Consider the following 23,711-nt stretch of genomic DNA (forward strand, 5'->3'; position numbering starts at 1 on the left):
CAGTTCGTGAGGCCCTCTGGGACGTATTCCGTCATCAGATGTTTGCGAAGGTCGGACAGATCTTTGCTCGTCTTCTCTTCCACCTTGCTGACGATCTGCACCAGCAGCTCTTCCAGCTCTGAGCACATGCCACTCACCCTCTCGGGAGAGTGTTCCATGACGTGGATGAGATCGACCCAGAGGTTCTTGGCCTTTCGGAGTCGAAACTCCAGGGTGTCGTCCCGAGTGACCCACGTCATGTGGTCGTAAGGAGCCAGACCGCAGACGTTCTGGAGCAGTTTATACATCAGGGTTACGTCGCCGATGAGGTTATCTTGCAACAATCTCCTGTGCTTCGTCGTAAATTCCCGCTGGAATTGCGAATGCGTCATACGTAAATGGCCTTCTAAGTACTCCATTATACTCTGGTTGGAGACAAGCGTCAGCTGACTGTATACAGAAGCGAATGTTAGGTGGACCAGATCTAACATATGCTTCCCTCTCTGTACTGGAGAGACCTCCATGGCTGCCTTTCTATGTGGACTGTGACTTCAAGTTGTGGACAAAGTGTCTGTGCTTCGAGGTGCTTCCAGCCTGGTCGTGTGTGCCAGAAGAGGGACCTCAGGGAATGGAATAATTCTCAACGGGGCAGCCTCACAGTACCAATCCCTCCTTCCATTCACTGACGTTCCATCATCTGTTTCTGGAAGAGAATAAAGACGTTAAACCAACGGTATCAGAACTGTCCTTTCGAAAGAGGGAGGCGGGCACGATGAAGTTAGTCTTACCAAGCAAGAAAAGGAAAAGAAATGAGATCCTCACCTTATCTTATGAGGTTTACAATTAATGGCATGTCGAGTAACATGAGAGGAAGGGAGGCTGGGAGAGCCCATTATGAGGACTCTAATGAAAGTCATAACCGAAACACTAGCCCTCAACCTTTTAGTCACCTGACTAGAGAATGGTCTCCCCCAAAGAAAATATATGGCCTCCTCAAAGGGCCTACTGATCTGTGGACCACATCTCGTCTCAGGGCCTTTGATGGAAGTAAACCAACATAAAGATAGCCAAGGCTGTCCACTGGTGAGACGAATTCTCTCTCCAGACTGGCGAAGGGATAGAAAGCCAGTGTTATGGTGGATGACCAGTCACGGCAGGCCTTAGGTATCAAGGCTCGTCCCGCTGTGCCCATGGGGTGTACCGCCGTGACCACGGGGTGTACCGTCATGCCCATGGATAAAGTCGTGCCCATGGGATGTACCACCTTGCCCATGGGATGTACCACCGTGCCCATGAGATGTACCACCGTGCCCATGGGATGTACCACCGTGCCCATGGGGTGTACCGTCATGCCCATGGGATATACCGCCGTGCCCATGGGTTGTACCACCGTGCCCATGGGATGTACCACCGTGCCCATGGGATGTACCACCGTGCCCATGGGATGTACCACCGTGCCCATGGGTTGTACCACCGTGCCCATGGGATGTACCACCGTGCCCATGGGATGTACCGTCGTGCCCATGGGATGTACCGTCGTGCCCATGGGATGTACCACCGTGCCCATGAGATGTACCACCGTGCCCATGGGATGTACCACCGTGCCCATGGGATGTACCACCGTGTCCATGGGATGTACCGTCGTGCCCATGGGATGTACCGTCGTGCCCATGGGATGTACCGTCGTGCCCATGGGATGTACCGTCGTGCCCATGGGATGTACCACCGTGCCCATGAGATGTACCACCGTGCCCATGGGATGTACCACCGTGCCCATGGGATGTACCACCGTGCCCATGGGTTGTACCACCGTGCCCATGGGATGTACCGTCGTGGCCATGGGATGTACCACCGTGCCCATGAGATGTACCACCGTGCCCATGAGATGTACCACCGTGCCCATGGGATGTACCACCGTGTCCATGAGATGTACCACCGTGCCCATGAGATGTACCACCGTGCCCATGGAGATGTACCACCGTGTCCATGGGATGTACCACCGTGCCCATGGGTTGTACCACCGTGCCCATGGGATGTACCACCGTGCCCATGGGATGTACCACCGTGCCCATGGGATGTACCGTCGTGCCCATGGGATGTACCACCGTGCCCATGGGATGTACCACCGTGCCCATGGGATGTACCGTCGTGACCATGGGATGTACGTGCATTGATTTACCCAACCGTGCCCAGGGATTGTACCACCGTGCCCATGGGATGTACCACCGTGCCCATGGGATGTACCACCGTGCCCATGGGATGTACCACCGTGACCATGGGGATGTACCACCGTGCCCATGGGATGTACCACCGTGCCCATGGGATGTACCACCGTGCCCATGGGATGTACCACCGTGCCCATGGGATGTACCACCGTGCCCATGGGATGTACCACCGTGCCCATGGGGTGTACCACCGTGCCCATGGGATGTACCACCGTGCCCATGGGATGTTACCACCGTGCCCATGGGGTGTACCGTCATGACCATGGGATGTACCACCGTGCCATGGGATGTACCACCGTGCCCATGGGATGTACCACCGTGCCCATGGGATGTACCACCGTGCCCATGGGATGTACCACCGTGCCCATGGGATGTACCACCGTGCCCATGGGATGTACCACCGTGCCCATGGGATGTACCACCGTGCCCATGGGATGTACCACCGTGACCATGGGATGTACCACCGTGCCCATGGGATGTACCACCGTGTCCATGGGATGTACCACCGTGCCCATGGGATGTAGCCACCGTGCCCATGGGATGTACCACCGTGCCCATGGGATGTACCACCGTGCCCATGGGATGTACCACCGTGCCCATGGGATGTACCACCGTGCCCATGAGATGTACCACCGTGCCCATGGGATGTACCACCGTGCCCATGGGATGTACCCCACCGTGTCCATGGGATTGTAACCCCCCCCAACCGTGTCCATGGGTTTGTACCACCGGGCCCATGGGTTGTACCACCGTTGCCCATGGGATTGTGCCACCGTGCCATGGTGGTACACCGTGCCATTGGGGTGATGTACCACCGTGCCCATGGGATGGTTGCCACGATGTCAATGGGATGTCCCACCGTTGCCCATGGGATTTACCACGTGTGCCCATGGGGATGTAACCACCGTGCCCATGGGATGTACCACCGTGCCCATGGGATGTACCACCGTGCCATGGGATGTACCACCGGGTCCATTGGGATGTACCACCGTGCATGGAAGTACCACGTGCCAATGGGATGTAACACCGTGCCCATGGGATGTACCACCGTGCCCATGGGGTGTACCACCGTGCCCATGGGATGTACCACCGTGTCCATGGGGTGTACCACCGTGTCCATGGGATGTACACCGTGGCCCATGGGATGTCAACCGTTGCCATGGGGCTGTACACCGTGACCCATGGGATGTACCACCGTGCCCATGGGTTGTACCACCGTGCCCATGGGATGTGCCACCGTGCCCATGGGTTGTACCACCGTGCCCATGGGATTGTACCACCGTGCCCATGGGATGTGCCACCGTGCCCATGGGTTGTACCACCGTGCCAATGGGATGTACCACCGTGCCCATGGGATGTACCACCGTGCCCATGGGTTGTACCACCGTGCCCATGGCATGTACCACCGTGCCCATGGGATGTACCACCGTGCCCATGGGATGTACCACCGTGCCCATGGGATGTACCACCGTGTCCATGGGATGTACCACCGTGCCCATGAGATGTACCACCGTGCCCATGGGATGTACCACCGTGCCCATGGGATGTACCACCGTGCCCATGGGATGTACCACCGTGCCCATGGGATGTACCACCGTGCCCATGGATTGTAACGTCGTGCCCATGGGATGTACCACCGTGCCCATGGGATGTACCACCGTGTCCATGGGATGTACAGTCGTGATCATGGGTTGTACCGTCGTGATCATGGGTTGTACTGACGTGATCATGGGTTGTACCGTCGTGATCATGGGATGTACCGTCGTGATCATGGGTTGTACCGTCGTGATCATGGGTTGTACCGTCGTGATCATGGGATGTACCGTCGTGATCATGGGTTGTACCGTCGTGATCATGGGATGTACCGTCGTGATCATGGGTTGTACCGTCGTGATCATGGGCTGTACCGTCGTGATCATGGGTTGTACCTGTCGTGATCATGGGTTGTACCGTCGTGATCATGGGTTGTACCGTCGTGATCATGGGATGTACCGTCGTGATCATGGGTTGTACCGTCGTGATCATGGGTTGTACCGTCGTGATCATGGGTTGTACCGTCGTGATCATGGGTTGTACCGTCGTGATCATGGGTTGTACCGTCGTGATCATGGGTTGTACTGACGTGATCATGGGATGTACCGTCGTGATCATGGGTTGTACCGTCGTGATCATGGGTTGTACCGTCGTGATCATGGGATGTACCGTCGTGATCATGGGTTGTACCGTCGTGATCATGGGTTGTACTGTCGTGATCATGGGTTGTACCGTCGTGATCATGGGTTGTACTGACGTGATCATGGGTTGTACCGTCGTGATCATGGGTTGTACCGTCGTGATCATGGGCTGTACCGTCGTGATCATGGGTTGTACCGTCGTGATCATGGGTTGTACTGTCGTGATCATGGGTTGTACCGTCGTGATCATGGGTTGTACTGTCGTGATCATGGGTTGTACCGTCGTGATCATGGGATGTACCGTCGTGATCATGGGATGTACCGTCGTGATCATGGTTGTACTGACGTGATCTGGGTGTACCGTCGTGATCATGGGTTGTACCTGACGTGATCATGGGTTGTACCGTCGTGATCATGGGTTGTACCGTCGTGATCATGGGTTGTACCTGTCGTGATCATGGGCTGTACCGTCGTGATCATGGGTTGTACTGTCGTGATCATGGGATGTACAGTCGTGATCATGGGTTGTACCGTCGTGATCATGGGTTGTACTGACGTGATCATGGGATGTACCGTCGGATCATGGGTGTACTGTCGTGATCATGGGTTGTACCGTCGTGATCATGGGCTGTACCGTCGTGATCATGGGTTGTACCGTCGTGATCATGGGTTGTATCGTCGTGATCATGGGTTGTACCGTCGTGATCATGGGTTGTACCGTCGTGATCATGGGTTGTACCTTCGTGATCATGGGCTGTACCGTCGTGATCATGGGATGTACCGTCGTGATCATGGGTTGTAGCGTCGTGATCATGGGTTGTACCGTCGTGATCATGGGTTGTACTGTCGTGAACATGGGTTGTACCGTCGTGATCATGGGTTGTACTGTCGTGATCATGGGATGTACCGTCGTGATCATGGGTTGTACCGTCGTGATCATGGGTTGTACCGTCGTGAACATGGGTTGTACCGTTGTGATCATCGTTTGTACCGTCGTGAACATGGGTTGTACCGTCGTGATCATGGGTTGTACCGTTGTGATCATCGGTTGTACCGTCTTGAACATGGGTTGTACCGTCGTGATCATGGGTTGTACCGTCGTGAACATGGGTTGTACCGTTGTGATCATGGGTTGTACCGTCGTGAACATGGGTTGTACCGTTGTGATCATGGACTGTACCATAGCTACACCTTACTTTCACGGTAAACACACACACACACACACACACACACACATGTACGACTCTCACAGTTGGAACATATCCGGTGTACACATGACACTGTCACACATGACACTGTCACACATGACACTGTCACACATGACACAAGATAATGAAAGACCTCAGCTTCTCTGCCACCACTGACCACAGCCTCTCCTGCCACCACTGACCTCAGCCTCTCCTGCCACCACTGACCTCAGCCTCTCCTGCCACCCCTGATCACAGCCTCTCCTGCCACCCCTGACCTCAGCCTCTTCGGCCACCACTGACCTCAGCCTCTCCTGCCACCCCTGACCTCAGCCTCTTCGGCCACCACTGACCTCAGCCTCTCCTGCCACCACTGACCACAGCCTCTCCTGCCACCACTGACCTCAGCCTCTCCTGCCACCACTGACCTCAGCCTCTCTGCCACCACTGACCTCAGCCTCTCCTGCCACCACTGACCACAGCCTCTCCTACCACCACTGACCTCAGCCTCTCCTGCCACCACTGACCTCAGCCTCTCCTGCCACCACTGACCTCAGCCTCTCCTGCCACCACTGACCTCAGCCTCTCCTGTCACCACTGACCTCAGCCTCTCCTGCCACCACTGACCTCAGCCTCTCCTGCCACCACTGACCTCAGCCTCTCCTGCCACCACTGACCACAGCCTCTCCTACCACCACTGACCTCAGCCTCTCCTGCCACCACTGACCTCAGCCTCTCCTGTCACCACTAACCTCAGCCTCTCCTGCCACCACTGACCTCAGCCTCTCCTGTCACCACTGACCTCAGCCTCTCCTGCCACCACTGACCTCAGCCTCTCCTGCCACCACTGACCTCAGCCTCTCCTGCCACCCTAACCTCAGCCTCTACTGCCACCACTGACCTCAGCCTCTCCTGCCACCACTGACCTCAGCCTCTCCTGCCACCACTGACCTCAGCCTCTCCTGCACCACTGACCTCAGCCTCTCCTGCCACCCCTGACCTCAGCCTCTCCTGCCACCACTGACCTCAGCCTCTCCTGCCACCACTGACCTCAGCCTCTCCTGCCACCACTGACCTCAGCCTCTCCTGCCACCACTGACCTCAGCCTCTACTGCCACCCCTGACCACAGCCTCTCCTGCCACCCCTGACCACAGCCTCTCCTGCCACCACTGACCTCAGCCTCTCCTGCCACCCCTGACCTCAGCCTCTCCTGCCACCACTGACCTCAGCCTCTCCTGCCACCCCTGACCTCAGCCTCTCCTGCCACCACTGACCTCAGCCTCTCCTGCCACCACTGACCTCAGCCTCTCCAGCCACCACTGACCTCAGCCTCTCCTGCCACCACTGACCTCAGCCTCTCCAGCCACCACTGACCTCAGCCTCTCCTGCCACCACTGACCTCAGCCTCTCCTGCCACCACTGACCTCAGCCTCTCCTGCCACCCCTGACCTCAGCCTCTCCTGCCACCCCTGACCTCAGCCTCTCCTGCCACCACTGACCTCAGCCTCTCCTGCCACCCCTGACCTCAGCCTCTCCTGCCACCACTGACCTCAGCCTCTCCTGCCACCCTAACCTCAGCCTCTACTGCCACCACTGACCACAGCCTCTCCTGCCACCACTGACCTCAGCCTCTCCTGCCACCACTGACCTCAGCCTCTCCTGTCACCACTGACCTCAGCCTCTACTGCCACCCCTGACCACAGCCTCTCCTGCCACCCCTGACCTCAGCCTCTCCTGCCACCACTGACCTCAGCCTCTCCTGCCACCACTGACCTCAGCCTCTCCTGCCACCACTGACCTCAGCCTCTCCTGCCACCACTGACCTCAGCCTCTCCTGCCACCACTGACCTCAGCCTCTCCTGCCACCACTGACCTCAGCCTCTCCTGCCACCACTGACCTCAGCCTCTCCTGCCACCACTGACCTCAGCCTCTCCTGCCACCACTGACCTCAGCCTCTCCTGCCACCACTGACCTCAGCCTCTCCTGCCACCACTGACCTCAGCCTCTCCTGCCACCCCTGACCTCAGCCTCTCCTGCCACCCCTGACCTCAGCCTCTCCTGCCACCACTGACCTCAGCCTCTCCTGCCACCCTAACCTCAGACTCTACTGCCACCACTGACCACAGCCTCTCCTGCCACCACTGACCTCAGCCTCTCCTGCCACCACTGACCTCAGCCTCTCCTGGCACCCCTGACCACAGCCTCTCCTGCCACCACTGACCTCAGCCTCTCCTGCCACCACTGACTCCAGCCTCTCCTGCCACCACTGACCTCAAGCCTCTCCTGCCACCACTGACCTCAGCCTCTCCTGCCACCCCTGACTCCAGCCTCTCCTGCCACCACTGACCTCAGCCTCTTTTGCCACCACTGACTCCAGCCTCTCCTGCCACCACTGACCTCAGCCTCTCCTGCCACCACTGACCTCAAGCCTCTCCTGCCACCACTGACCTCAGCCTCTCCTGTCACCCTAACCTCAGCCTCTCCTGCCAACCCTGACCTCAGCCTGTACTGCCACCCCTGACTCCAGCCTCTCCTGCCACCCCTGACCTCAGCCTCTCCTGTCACCCTAACCTCAGCCTCTCCTGCCACCCCTGACCTCAGCCTCTCCTGTCACCCTAACCTTAGCCTCTCCTGCCACCACTGACCTCAGCCTCTCCTGCCACCCCTGACCTCAGCCTCTCCTGCCACCTCTGACCTCAGCCTCTCCTGCCACCACTGACCTCAGCCTCTACTGCCACCTCTGCCCTCAGCCTCTCCTGCCACCACTCACCTCAGCGTCTGGGAGTCTCCTGGTCAGCAAAGACGGCTTCTTGGGAAGGTCAGACTAGCGTAATTTCTGTAAAAATGGGAAAGAATCAAAGTTGTGTCGGCATCAACGTAGCAAGGTACTCACTGCTAAGAAATCAGAGAGGAAGACTGGACCCAGATACGTCAGCAGGACTGGGAGAGAGAGTTGAGAGGCTGGAGGCCATATTTGCTTATTGTCCATCATGGAAGAGAAATGAGTAAGGGGAGAAATGTTTGTACATTTTCATTCGTTGGCCAAACACAAAGAACATCTACATACCTAAACCAAATTGCATTACAAGGGAAGATATACTTAAATAATTTTGCTTCAAAGAATTCTCCCTCTACTTAACAATTTAGTATCTTCCATCAAATTTACTGTAGAAAATGAAAACAATGGTATGTTACCATTTTCATATTGCATGATCCATAGGCAAGGAAACAAGTTTAAGTTTAGCATATACAGAAAACCTACCAATGAATGCTTATATATCCATCATTACTCATCTCAACATGACAGAGTTAAATTATCATCATTTCAATCTATTACGAGGTAAGGTATCCTTTAATAATTTTGCTTCAAAGAATTCTCCCTCTACTTAACAATTTAGTACCTTCCATCAAATTTACTGTAGAAAATGAAAATAATGGTATGTTACCAGTTCTAGATTGCATGATCCATAGACAAGGAAACAAGTTTAAGTTTAGCATATACAGAAAACCTACCAATGTATGCTCATATATCCATTATTACTCATCTCAACATGACAGAGTTAAATTATCATTTTAATCTATGTTCCTTAGGGCATTACGTATTTGCAGTCCAGAGTTTATTGATGATGAGTTTGAGAAGATATATTCCATTGGATCTAAGTTAAAGTACCCTAGATCTTATTGATAAATCCCTTAAGTTAGCATAGAAATCATCTTATAGAGTTGAGCCCAAACCTCCCATTGACACCAAAAATCTTTTAGTTCTCCCTTTTAATAATAATTTTACTTTAATTCCCATGCTGCTTAAATCCTTTAATGTAAATGTTGCCTTCAGCAACAATAATACTATAAAGAATATCTTAATCAGGAACTCACCAGAAAGTTCTCCTGGATGCATCTATAAAGTGCCATGTAGAAATTGTGATAACTTTTCTGTTGGACAGACTGGTAAGGATCTTTCTGTTAGACTTAAGCAACATAAATATAGTATTTGAACAGGACAAGAATTAAAAGCCTTGTTTAATCACGTTAAAAACTATGATCATTGTACAGACTGGAGTAATGCAATCTCAGTTATTAACTCTAACTCCTGTACCACGAGAAATATCATTGAATCTTCTATTATCAAATACACAAAGAATCATAACCTTAATATTAGTGAAGGTCTATACAAATTGGATAACTTTATTGGTGATAAAACTGTTAACAATTCCCCTTCTTGTCCGCATAATAAGTTTATGATACGCTCGTGTCTGTCTTGGACAATCACTTGTTTACCAAATGGCGTCCTAGCTACGTCTCTTCGTTGTATATCGACTGACTGTTGTATTTCTTTCTTGTATCTCCCCTGATGATGTGATTATTACACAAAAGTGCACTTGGGAACTTATCGTGTTTCATTTCCCCGGCTAGAAACCCTTCCCTCCTTGCATTCTTAATTTCGAAAAGGGGAAACATAAGAAGGAGCCATGCGGAGAGTGCTCATCCTCCTTGAAGGCTCAGATTGGGGTATCTAAATGTGTGTGAAGGTAACCAAGATGAGAACCTGGATGTTTTAGCTGAGTGAAACGAAGCTCAAGGGGTAAAAGGGAAGAGTGGTTTGGGAGTGTCTTGGGAGTAAAGTCAGGGGTTGGTGAGAGGACAAGAGCAAAGGAAGGAGTAGCACTACTCCTGTAACAGGAGTTGTGGGAGTATGTGATATAGTGTAAGAAAGTACACTCTAAATCAATATAACCATGCGACGTCCTCACAAGTTATAACCAGGTGACGTCCTCACAAGTTATAACCAGGCGACGTCCTCACAAGTTATAACCAGGTGACGTCCTCACAAGTTATAACCAGGTGACGTCCTCACAACTCACCCATGTTGTGGTCGCAGATGTTGAATCACCTGGTCCGCCCACTCTCCATGCGTTGCGTCTAGGTCACAGAGGCGCAGGTGGAACCCCTTCGGGAAATTGGGCAGCTGGGACGGCAGTGAAGATAGTGCTATGCCAGGCCTCACCTGCAGTTCTGAGTAGAAGACAAACGCCCATACGGCCTTATTAGTTAGTGTGGCATACACTTGGAATGGACTTCAATAACAGTTTATACTTGAGCCTTACACCCAAGACCATCTTAGATGAGACAAACATGAAGGATTCAAGATGAGTGAGCACAGAATGACACACACACACACACACACACACACACACACACACACACACACACACACACACACACACACACAATATTGCGTCAAACACTGACCTAATTTGGGGCAACACGTTCACTTCCTCAAGCAATATGAGGCAACACGTTCTCTTGCTTAAGCAATATGGGGCAACACGTTCACTTGCTCACGCAATATGGGGCAACACGTTCACTTGCTCACGCAATATGGGGCAACACGTTCACTTGCTCACGCAATATGGGGCAACACGTTCACTTGCTCACGCAATATGGGGCAACACGTTCACTTGCTCACGCAATATGGGGCAACACGTTCTCTTGCTCACGCAATATGGGGCAATACGTTCACTTGCTCACGCAATATGGGGCAATACGTTCACTTGCTCAAGCAATATGGGGCAACACGTTCACTTGCTCACGCAATATGGGGCAACACGTTCACTTGCTCACGCAATATGGGGCAACACGTTCACTTGCTCACGCAATATGGGGCAACACGTTCACTTCCTCACGCAATATGGGGCAATACGTTCACTTGCACACGCAATATGGGGGAACACGTTCACTCGCTCACGCAATATGGGGCAACACGTTCACCTGCTCAAGCAATATGGGGCAACACGTTCACTTACTCAAGCAATATGGGGCAACACGTTCACTTGCTCAAGCAATATGGGGGAACACGTTCACTTGCTCAAGCAATAAGGGGCAACACATTCACTTGCTCAAGCAATATGGGGCAACACGTTCACTTGCTCACGCAATATGGGGCAACACGTTCACTTGCGCACGCAATATGGGGCAACACGTTCACCTGCTCAAGCAATAAGGGGCAACACGTTCACTTGCTCAAGCAATATGGGGCAACACGTTCACTTGCTCACACAATATGGGGCAACACGTTCACTTGCTCACGCAATATGGGGCAACACGTTCACTTGCTCAAGCAATATGGGGCAACACGTTCACTTGCACACGCAATATGGGGGAACACGTTCACTCGCTCACGCAATATGGGGCAACACGTTCACCTGCTCAAGCAATATGGGGCAACACGTTCACCTGCTCAAGCAATAAGGGGCAACACGTTCACTTGCTCAAGCAATATGGGGCAACACGTTCACTTGCTCACGCAATATGGGGCAACACGTTCACTTGCTCACGCAATATGGGGGAACACGTTCACTTGCTCAAGCAATATGGGGCAACACGTTCACTTGCACACGCAATATGGGGCAACACGTTCACTCGCTCACGCAATATGGGGCAACACGTTCACCTGCTCAAGCAATATGGGGCAACACGTTCACTTCGCTCACGCAATATGGGGCAACACGTTCACTTGCTCAAGCAATATGGGGCAACACGTTCACTTGCACACGCAATATGGGGCAATACGTTCAGGTAACGTACAGTCAGACGTATCATGTTTCTACTTTCAAGGTGTCACAGTAACGTACAGAAGTCCACAGGAAGGCCGGACCGTAACTGGGAAATAGAGAATTATGAATGGGAAATAAGAAGAGATGAAAGGTCAAGACACAAGGGAAAGTATTTACGAATTTTGGAGGAAAAGAAAAATCTGTCATTTCAAATGTGTTAGGTCATAGTTATTTTTGGAAGACATGAGAGAGGTTGAGAGTTCCAAAGCTTCGAGGTGTAGGGAGAGATACAGTTTTCAAAATGGCCCAAACCTTGAGTTGCCAATGGGAAACCTAGATCTAATTTGGCATTATCTAACTTGGGTTCAGAAGCTGCAATGAGTTTCAGTCGTCCCATCCACAATTGGTGTCGGATGTCCATCTACCACGGGGTCAGACGTCCTATTGACCATGGGGTTAGGCACACACACAGCACTGGGTCACTCACTCACCCACCACGGGGTCAGGCACACACCCAGCACTGGGTCACTCACTCACCCACCACGGGGTCAGGCACACACCCAGCACTGGGTCACTCACTCACCCACCACGGGGTCAGGCACACACCCAGCACTGGGTCACTCACTCACCCACCACGGGGTCAGGCACACACCCAGCACTGGGTCACTCACTTACCCACCACGGAGTCAGGCACACACCCTCATGTGTCAGCCACTGACCCATCATGGGTCATACCCCAACATGAATGGGTTACCTCCTCACCGAGCCTGCTAAGTTGCGCACGCGACCACAGAGAAGACAGGGCCGAGGTCAGAGTCAGGTCATCTCCACATATTCCCAGGCTGAGTTCCTGGATTGAGGTCGGCAGACAACTGACAGCGGCGCCACTCAGCTGCCCCTCAAATGCCAACACCTTACACCTGCGGCAAAACAAGCCATTGGTTAGTCCATATGGTTGGAACGCTCTCCAATAACCTAGCAGAACCACAGGTCATTGGGGGCCAAGGTGGTATAAACTGTGGCGTATGTATTTTGCACAATGCGAACGGCGAAAACCACTGGGCAAGGAGGTGCGTGTGGTCACAAGGTGCCTTGGTCAAGGTCAAGCACTTACATATTAAGTCCCAGGGAAGTAGTCTTCCCTGGTCTTGAAGTGGTGCTAACCCGCCTCTCAAAGACGAGCCAGATTGGAGGAGTCGAGGAGCAAAGAAACATAAGGTAAACTAATTCCACATCTTAACCAAGGAAGGAAAGAAAGAGATGTCGGTTCCGCCAAAGCTTCTGGCAGCTTGTCGGCATCTGTCAGGAGTATATATAAGGAACATAAGTAGCCAACTATAACTTATGACAAAATACTAGGCTATTATCTAAGAGAGAGAGAGAGAGAGAGAGAGAGAGAGAGAGAGAGAGAGAGAGAGAGAGAGAGAGAGAGAGAGAGAGAGAGAGAGAGAGAAATAAAAAGTGTGGTTGAGAGAGCAGAAGAGGGTGTATTGAAATGGTTTGGTCACGTGGAGAGACTGAGTGAGGAAAGATTGACCAAGAGGATATATGTGTCAGAGGTGGAGGGAACGAGGAGACGTGGGAGACCAAACTGGAGGTGGAAAGATGGAGTGAAAAAGATTTTGAGCGATCGGGGCATGAACATACAGGAGTGCGAGAGGCGTACAAGGAATAGATTGAATTGGAACGATGTGGTATACCTGGGGTCGACGTGCTGTCAATGGACTGAACCAGGGCATGTGAAGCGTCTGGGGTAAACCATGGAAAGGTCTGTGGGGCCTGGATGTGGATAGGGGGCTGTGGTTTCGATGCATTACACATGACAGGGGCTGAGTGTGAACGAATGTGGCCTTTGTTGTCTGTTTTCCTGTTGCTACCTCGCTGAAGCAGGGGGGTAGCGATGCTGTTTCCTGTGGGGAGGGGTATCGCTGGGAATGGATGAAGGCAATCAAGTATGACTATGTTCATGTGTATATATATTTATACATCTGTGTATGTGTATGTCGCCCGTATTGTCATATCTAACTAATCTGTATGATAGCTCTGTATTCTTGACTCATAGTTTTATTTGATATATTGGGAATATCATAACTAGCAGTTAAGAATATATATTATTACTAGAGCCAATATATGGGGGAGGGAGACCATTCGTTGGTAACCGCACAGTGTCCCGGGTCAACAGCGAGTGGCCGAGAGCCATCGATTGAACATCCCTCTCGTCAGTGAGGGGGTAGGAAATGCCAATTATAAATACTCTTTTAATATTGTTTAGCTAGTAAGGAACAAAGTATCATATTGTATGAATAATGTAAGGAATTAGTACGTAAAATTATAGAAATAAAATTGTATGGGACATCTCTTCGTCCGAGTGCAAAAGTTTACTATTTACGGAGATAAATTACGTACATATAGTGATACAGTTTCAAATAATGACGCCACGAAAATGTGAATTAGGATGTTTGGTTATCGTTAGCATTTGTGGTAGAATGTATGCCACATTATTACTGTAACTGTGAGTAGCCTTAGATATGGATATTACGATTCCAGTCACCTCATGTTATGTGGACTTATGTCATCCTATTTAGGTATGAAATGTAAGGTTATAAGCTTTTCTTTATGCCACAGGAAAGTGAGTAGTCAAATTATGTTTGGCAGTCCATTGCCTAGTAGGGTCATATATGTCTGAATTAAGCGGTTTGACTTAAACCATGGCTATGGGTCCCCATGGTGGTCACACGTCAGTTATCAATAATATATTTCAAGTAAGTAATACAAGCAATAACAACATACGAACAGATCTTCTCTCTTCTCATTTTTTTTTCGAACCCCTACACACACACACACACACATATATATATATATACATACACACACACGAACAAAGTTCATATGAACGCGCACCTTCATAGAACATACAAAACTCCAACAGCCAGGATCGAACCCGGGACCCCTGTGCTACAGGCGGGAGCGCTACCGCTAGGCTACGATCGCCCCTAAAAGAGAAATGATTATTCGAATACTGTGTACTCGAATACTCTTCGTCTCACGTTGGTGAGCAACGGGGTCTACACCGGTCATTTCCCATCATGTGCATATATGGATATGTTTGTGTATGAGTATGTATATGTATGTATACGTTTATATGTATATGTAGGTATATGTTTAAATGTATATGTATGTATATTTGCGTGTATATGTACATGTGCATATATGGATATGTCTGTGTATAAGTATGTATATGTATGTATATATTCATATGTATATGTATGTATATGTGCGTGTATGGGCACTTTCTGTTTTACCCACATCAATCTATACTTTACTTTCTTACACTCTATCACACACTCCCACAACTTCTGCTTCAGAAGTAGTGCTACTCCTTTCTTAGCTCTTGTCCTCTCACCAACTACCAAGACTTTTCCAAACCATTTTCCCCCTTTACGCTTGAGCTTCGTTTCACTCAGAGCCAGAACATCTAGGTTACTTTCCTCAAACATGCTACCTATATATATATATATATATATATATATATATATATATATATATATATATATATATATATATATATATCATTTTCATTATACTTTGCAGCTGTCTACCACGTTAGCGAGGTACCGCAAGGAAACAGGCGAAAGAACGGCCCAACCCACCTACATACACATGTATATACATAAACGCCCACACACGCACATATACATACCTATACATTTCAACGTATACATACATATACATACACACACATATACATATATACATACGTTCATGCTTACTGCCTTCATCCATTCTCGTCGTCACAACGCCACATGAAATAGCACCCCCTCCCCCCGCGTGCGTGCGAGGTAGCGCTAGGAAAAGACAACAAAGGCCACATTCGTTCACACTAAGTCTCTAGCTGTCGAGTATAATTCACCGAAACCACAGCTCCGTTTCCACACCCAGGCCCCACAGGACTTTCCACTGTTTACCCAAGACGCTTCATATGCCCTGGTTCGATCCATTGACAGCACGTTGACCCCGGTATACCACATCGTTCCAATTCACTATATTCCGTGCACGCCTTTCACCCTCCTGCATGTTCAGGCCCCGATTGCTCAAAATCTTTTTTACTTCAATTTCCACCTCCAATTTGGTCTCCCACTTCTCCTCGTTCCCTCCACCTCTGACACATATATCCTCTTTGTCAATCTTTCCTCACTCATTCTCTCCATGTGACCAAACCATATCAATACACCCTCTTCTGCTCTCTAAACCACTCTTTTTATTACCACACATTTCTCTTACCCTTTCATTACTTACTCGATCAAACCACCTCACACCACATATTGTCCTCAAACATCTCAATTCCAACACATCCACCCTCCGCCGCACAAGCTTATCTATAGTCCACGCCTCGCAACCATATGACATTGTTGGAACCACTATTCCTTCAAACATACCCATTTTTGCTTTCCGAGATAACGATCTCGCCTTCCACACATTCTTCAGCGCTCCCAGAACCTTCGCACCCTCCCCCATTCCGTGACACTTCCGCTTCTATGGTTCCATCCGCTGCTAAATCCACTCCCAGATATCTAAAACACTTAACTTCCTCCAGTTTTTCTCCATTCAAACTTACCTACAAAATGACTTGTCCCTCAACCCTACTGTACCTAATAACCTTGCTCTTATTCACATTTACTCTCAGCTTTCTTCTTTCACGCACTTTATCAAACTCAGTCACCAACTTTGCAGTTTCTCACCCGAATCAGCCACCAGCGATGTATCATCAGCAAACAACAACTGACTCACTTCCCAAGCCCTCTCATCCACAACAGACTACATACTTGCCCCTCTCTCCAAAACCCTTGCATTCACATCCCTAACAACCCCATCCATAAACAAATTAAACAGCCATGGAGACATCACGCACCCTTGCCGCAAACCGACATTCACTCGGAACCAATCACTATCATCTCTTCCTACTCGTACACATGCCTTACACCCGACGAAAAATTTTCACTGCTTCTAGCAACTTACCTCCACACCATATACACTTAATATCTTCCACAGAGCATCTCTATCAACTCTATCATATGCCTTCTCCAGATCCATAAAAGCTACATACAAATCCATTTGTTTTTCTAAGTATTTCTCACATACATTCATCAAAGCAAACACCTGATCCACACATCCTCTACCACTTCAGAAATCACACTGCTCTTCCCCAATCTGATGCTTTGTACATGCTTTCACCCTCTCAATCAATACCCTCCCATATAATTTACCAGGAATACTCAACAAACTTATGCCTCTGTAATTTGAGCACTCACTCTTATCCCCTTTGCCTTTGTACAATGGCACTATGCAAACATTCCGTCAATCCTCAGGCACCTCACCATGAGTCATACATACATTAAATAACCTTACCAACCAGTCAACAATACAGCCATCCTTTTTTTTTTTAATAAATTCCACGGCAATACCATCCAAACCCGGATCAGATAAGGTTAAGGTAAGACATGCTGGGGTCAGATATGGTTAAGGTAAGACATGCTGGAGTAAGATACCGTTAAGGTAAGACATGCTGGTGTTAGATATGGTTAAAGTAAGACATGCTAGGGTCAGATACGGTTCAGGTAAGACATGCTGGGGTCAGATACGGTTCAGGTAAGACATGCTGGGGTCAGATATGGTTAAGGTAAGACATGCTGGAGTAATATACCTTTAAGGTAAGATATGATGGGTCAGATATGGTTAAGGTAAGACATGCTGTAGTAAGATACCGTTAAGATATGACATGCTCGGGTCAGATATGGTTAAGGTAAGACATGCTGTAGTAAGATACCGTTAAGGTAAGACATGCTAGGGTCAGATATGGTTAAGGTAAGACATGCTGTAGTAAGATACCGTTAAGGTAAGACATGCCAGGGTCAGATATGGTTAAGGTAAGACATGCTGTAGTACGATACCGTTAAGGTAAGACATGCTGTAGTAAGATACCGTTAACGTAAGACATGCTGGAGTCATATATGGTTAAGGTAAGACATGCTGTAGTAAGATACCGTTAAGGTAAGACATGCTGGTGTCAGATATGCTTAAGGTAAGACATACTGTAGTAAGATACCTTTAAGGTAAGATATGCTAGGGTCAGATATGGTTAAGGTAAGACATGCTGTAGTAAGATACCGTTAAGGTAAGATATGCTAGGGTCAGATATGGTTAAGGTAAGACATGCTGTAGTAAGATACCGTTAAGGTAAGACATGCTAGGGTCAGATATGGTTAAGGTAAGACATGCTGTAGTACGATACCGTTAAGGTAAGACATGCTGTAGTAAGATACCGTTAACGTAAGACATGCTGGAGTCATATATGGTTAAGGTAAGACATGCTGTAGTACGATACCGTTAAGGTAAGACATGCTGGGGTCAGATATGGTTAAGGTAAGACATGCTGGGGTCAGAAGCGGTTAAGGTAAGACATGCTGTAGTAAGATACCGTTAAGGTAAGACATGCTGGGGTCAGATATGGTTAAGGTAAGACATGCTAGGGTCAGATATGGTTAAGATAAGACATGCTAGGGTCATATATGGTTAAGGTAAGACATGCTGGGGTCAGATATGGTTAAGGTAAGACATGCTAGGGTCAGATATGGTTAAGGTAAGACATGCTAGGGTCAGATATGGTTAAGGTAAGACATGCTGGGGTCAGATATGGTTAAGGTAAGACATGCTAGGGTCAGATATGGTTAAGGTAAGACATGCTGTAGTAAGATACCGTTAAGGTAAGACATGCTGGGGTCAGATATGGTTAAGGTAAGACATGCTGGGGTCAGATATAGCTATGGTAAGACATGCCGGGGGTAAGATAAGGGTAAGAGTGAATGGGGAACCTTGGATGTGGCAAGAGCAGGGAAACGTAACACTACAAGTGGGTAAGAGAACATTAAGGTAAGACATGAGGTGATCCCAAACAGCAGATCATTAGGCCTCGTCCTTAAGGTAAGCCAGGGGTAAGGAACAGGGTTAAGGTAAGAAACGGGTAAATCAGCTGGCTGCCCCACGAGATATCATTGCTATCTAATCAAATAATCACATGAGGCCAATCACGTCATCAAATAATCACATGAGGCCAATCACGTAATCAAATAATCACATGAGGCCAATCACGTCATCAAATAATCACATGAGGCCAATCACGTCATCAAATAATCACATGAGGCCAATCACGTAATCAAATAATCACATGAGGCCAATCACGTAATCAAATAATCACATGAGGCCAATCACGTAATCAAATAATCACATGAGGCCAATCACGTAATCAAATAATCACATGAGGCCAATCAGGTAATCAAATAATCACATGAGGCCAATCAGGTAATCAAATAATCACATGAGGCCAATCAGGTAATCAAATAATCACATGAGGCCAATCACGTAATCAAATAATCACATGAGGCCAATCAGGTAATCAAATAATCACATGAGGCCAATCACGTCATCAAATAATCACATGAGGCCAATCAGGTAATCAAATAATCACATGAGGCCAACCACGTAATCAAATAATCACATGAGGCCAATCACGTAATCAAATAATCACATGAGGCCAATCACGTCATCAAATAATCACATGAGGCCAATCACGTAATCAAATAATCACATGAGGCCAATCACGTAATCAAATAATCACATGAGGCCAATCACGTCATCAAATAATCACATGAGGCCAATCACGTAATCAAATAATCACATGAGGCCAATCAGGTAATCAAATAATCACATGAGGCCAATCACGTAATCAAATAATCACATGAGGCCAATCAGGTAATCAAATAATCACATGAGGCCAATCACGTCATCAAATAATCACATGAGGCCAATCACGTAATCAAATAATCACATGAGGCCAATCACGTAATCAAATAATCACATGAGGCCAATCACGTCATCAAATAATCACATGAGGCCAATCACGTAATCAAATAATCACATGAGGCCAATCACGTAATCAAATAATCACATGAGGCCAACCACGTAATCAAATAATCACATGAGGCCAATCACGTAATCAAATAATCACATGAGGCCAATCACGTAATCAAATAATCACATGAGGCCAATCACGTAATCAAATAATCACATGAGGCCAATCACGTAATCAAATAATCACATGAGGCCAATCACGTCATCAAATAATCACATGAGGCCAATCACGTAATCAAATAATCACATGAGGCCAATCACGTCATCAAATAATCACATGAGGCCAATCACGTAATCAAATAATCACATGAGGCCAATCACGTCATCAAATAATCACATGAGGCCAATCACGTAATCACACAACGACTGAGGTCGTCCAATCAATGCAGGGCTTACATTGTCTTGCCGATCTGTTCATCCTCAGTAATTAGGTGTTAATTAGGCATGAGAACGTGATGATTAACAAGGGCATTAATTAGCAGGTTCAATATTATGTGTATGAGTAGACCTGTACATTAACTGCAGCTAAATGACTTAACGAGTGCGTGAGCCAGGAGAGAAGGATCAAGGTAGATTAGGGACTGAGTGCGTGGACCACAAGAAACACCGGGTTAGTAGAGTGCGTGGAGCACAAGAAACACTGGGTCAGGAGAGTGCGTGGACCACAAGAAACACTAGGTCAGGAGAGTGCGTGGACCACAAGAAGCACTGGGTCAGGAGAGTGCGTGGACCACAAGAAACACTAGGTCAGGAGAGTGCGTGGACGACAAGAAGCACTGGGTCAGGAGAGTGCGTGGATCACGAGAAACACTGAGTCAGGAGAGTGCGTGGAGCACAAGAAGCACTGGGTCAGGAGAGCGCGAGGGCCACAAGAAGCACTGGGTCAGGAGAGTGCGTGGACCACAAGAAGCACTGGGTCAGGAGAGTGCGTGGATCACGAGAAACACTGAGTCAGGAGAGTGCGTGGACCACAAAAAGCACTAAGTCAGGAGAGTGCGTGGACCACAAGAAGCACTGAGTCAGGAGAGTGCGTGGACGACAAGAAGCACTGGGTCAGGAGAGCGCGTGGGCCACAAGAAGCACTGGGTCAGGAGAGTGCGTGGACCACAAGAAGCACTGAGTGAGGAGAGTGCGTGGACCACAAGAAACACTAGGTCAGGAGAGTGCGTGGACGACAAGAAGCACTGGGTCAGGAGAGCGCGTGGGCCACAAGAAGCACTGGGTCAGGAGAGTGCGTGGACCACAAGAAGCACTGAGTGAGGAGAGTGCGTGGACCACAAGAAACACTAGGTCAGGAGAGTGCGTGGACCAGGAGAAGCACTGGGCCAGGAGAGTGCGTGGACCACAAGAAGCACTGAGTTAGGAGAGTGCGTGGACCACAAGAAACACTAGGTCAGGGGAGTGCTTGGACCACAAGAAGCACTGGGTCAGGAGAGTGCGTGGATCACGAGAAACACTGAGTCAGGAGAGTGCGTGGATCACAAAAAGCACTGAATCAGGAGAGTGCGTGGACCACAAGAAGCACTGGGTTAGGAGAGTGCGTGGACCACAAGAAGCACTGGGTCAGGAGAGTGCGTGGATCACGAGAAACACTGAGTCAGGAGAGTGCGTGGACCACAAAAAGCACTGAGTCAGGAGAGTGCGTGGACCACAAGAAGCACTGGGTCAGAAGAGTGCGAGGACACACTAAGCACTGGGTCAGAAGAGTGCGTGGACACAATAAGCACTGAGTCAGGAGAGTGCGTGGACCACAAGAAACACTGAGACAGGAGATGCGTGGCCCACAAGAAGCACTGAATCAGAGAGCCGTGGCAGGAAGACTGACAGGAAGTAAAGCACTGAGTCAGGAGAGTGCGTGGTCCACGAGAAGCACTGGGCCAGGAGAGTGCGTGGACCACAAGAAGCACTGAGTTACGAGAGTGCGTGGACCAAAAGAAACACTAGGTCAGGAGAGTGTGTGGACCACAAGAAGCACTGAGTCAGGAGAGAGCGTGGACCACAAGAAACACTGGGTCAGGAAAGTGTGTGGACCACAAGAAGCACTGAGTCAGGAGAGTGCGTGGACCACAAGAAGTACTGAGTCAGGAGAGTGCGTGGACCACAAGAAGCAATGAGTCAGGAGAGTGCGTGGACCACAAGAAACACTGAGACAGGAGAGTGCGTGGACCACAAGAAGCACTGAGTCAGAAGAGTGCGTGGGCCACGAGAGTCCGAGGACCACGAGAAGCACTGAGTCAGGAGAGTGCGTGGACCAAAAGAAACACTGAGTCAGGAGAGTGCGTGGACTACAAGAAACACTGAGTCAGGAGAGTGCGTGGAAAGAAGCACTGAGTCAAGAGAGTGCGTGGACTACGACAAGCACTGTGTAAGGAGGGTGCGTGGACCACAAGAAGCACTGGGTCAGGAAGAGTGCGTGGACTACAAGAAGAACTGAGTGAGGAGAGTGCGTGGACCACGAGATGCACTGAGTCAGAAGAGTGCGTGGACCACAAGAAGCACTGGGTGAGGAGAGTGCGTGGACCACAAGAAGCAATGAGTCAGGAGAGTGCGTGGACCACAAGAAACACTGAGACAGGAGAGTGCGTGGACCACAAGAAGCACTGAGTCAGAAGAGTGCGTGGGCCACGAGAAGCACTGAATCAAGAGAGTCCGTGGACCACGAGAAGCACTGAGTCAGGAGAGTGCGTGGACCACGAGAAGCACTGAGTCAGGAGAGTGCGTGGACTACAAGAAACACTGAGTCAGGAGAGTGCGTGGAAAGAAGCACTGAGTCAAGAGAGTGCGTGGACTACGACAAGCACTGTGTAAGGAGGGTGCGTGGACCACAAGAAGCACTGGGTGAGGAGAGTGCGTGGACTACAAGAAGCACTGAGTGAGGAGAGTGCGTGGACCACGAGAAGCACTGAGTCAGAAGAGTGCGTGGACCACAAGAAGCACTGGGTGAGGAGAGTGCGTGGACCACAAGAAGCACTGAGTCAGGAGAGTGCGTGGGCCACAAGAAGCACTGGGTGAGGAGAGTGCGTGGATCACAAGAAACACTGAGTTCGAAGATATACTGAGTGCGTGGACTAGAGAGAGAGGCGCTGGGTTCGTATAGATACTGAGTGCGTGGATCAGAGAGAGGCGCTTGGTGCGAAGACGTAGTGAGTGCGTGGACCACACAGATGCGTTGGGTTCGTAGAAGTCTTGAATGCGTGATGCAAAAAAAGGCGCCGAGTATTAAGCAAAGAGAGACAACGAGTGCGTGAAGTACACGAGATGATTGAACAGCAGCTACTGAGTGCGTGAAGTACACGAGACGATCGTTGAACAGTAGCTCCGAGTGCGTGAAGTACGCGTGAGATTGTTGAACAGAAGCTACTGAGTGTGTTTAGTACACGAGATGATGGTTGAACAGAAGCTACTGAGTGCGTGAAGTACGCGTGACGATTGTTGAACAGAAGTTAGTGAGTGCGTGAAGTACACGAGATGAAGGTTGAACAGTAGTTACTGAGTGCGTGAAGTAAACGAGATGATGATTGAACAGTAGCTACTGAGTGCATGAAGTACGCGAGACGATGGTTGAACAGAAGCTAGTGAGTGCGTCAAGTACACGAGATGATGGTTGAACAGTAGCTATTGAGTG

General features: G+C 49.4%; 1 protein-coding gene across 2 annotated transcripts in view; it reads right to left on the reverse strand.

The window, feature by feature from the left end:
• Positions 1 to 544: 544 nt before the first annotated feature.
• Positions 545 to 23,711, reverse strand: part of LOC139745793 (uncharacterized) — a 44,186-nt gene continuing 21,019 nt past the window's right edge. The window contains exons 3-6 of one of the 2 annotated variants that reach the window (XM_071656338.1): positions 12,884 to 13,041; positions 10,430 to 10,580; positions 8,338 to 8,403; positions 545 to 682 (exon numbers count right to left, since the gene is read on the reverse strand). In XM_071656338.1, coding sequence (XP_071512439.1) covers positions 8,361 to 8,403; positions 10,430 to 10,580; positions 12,884 to 13,041 — 352 coding nt within the window. In that variant the 3' untranslated portion in view covers positions 545 to 682; positions 8,338 to 8,360. The remainder of the gene's footprint in view (positions 683 to 8,337; positions 8,404 to 10,429; positions 10,581 to 12,883; positions 13,042 to 23,711) is intronic. The other variant, XM_071656339.1, reaches the window with a different exon arrangement.

This window comes from Panulirus ornatus, chromosome 62, assembly GCF_036320965.1.
Source record: "Panulirus ornatus isolate Po-2019 chromosome 62, ASM3632096v1, whole genome shotgun sequence".
In the NCBI taxonomy this organism is placed as follows: Eukaryota; Metazoa; Arthropoda; class Malacostraca; order Decapoda; family Palinuridae; genus Panulirus; species Panulirus ornatus.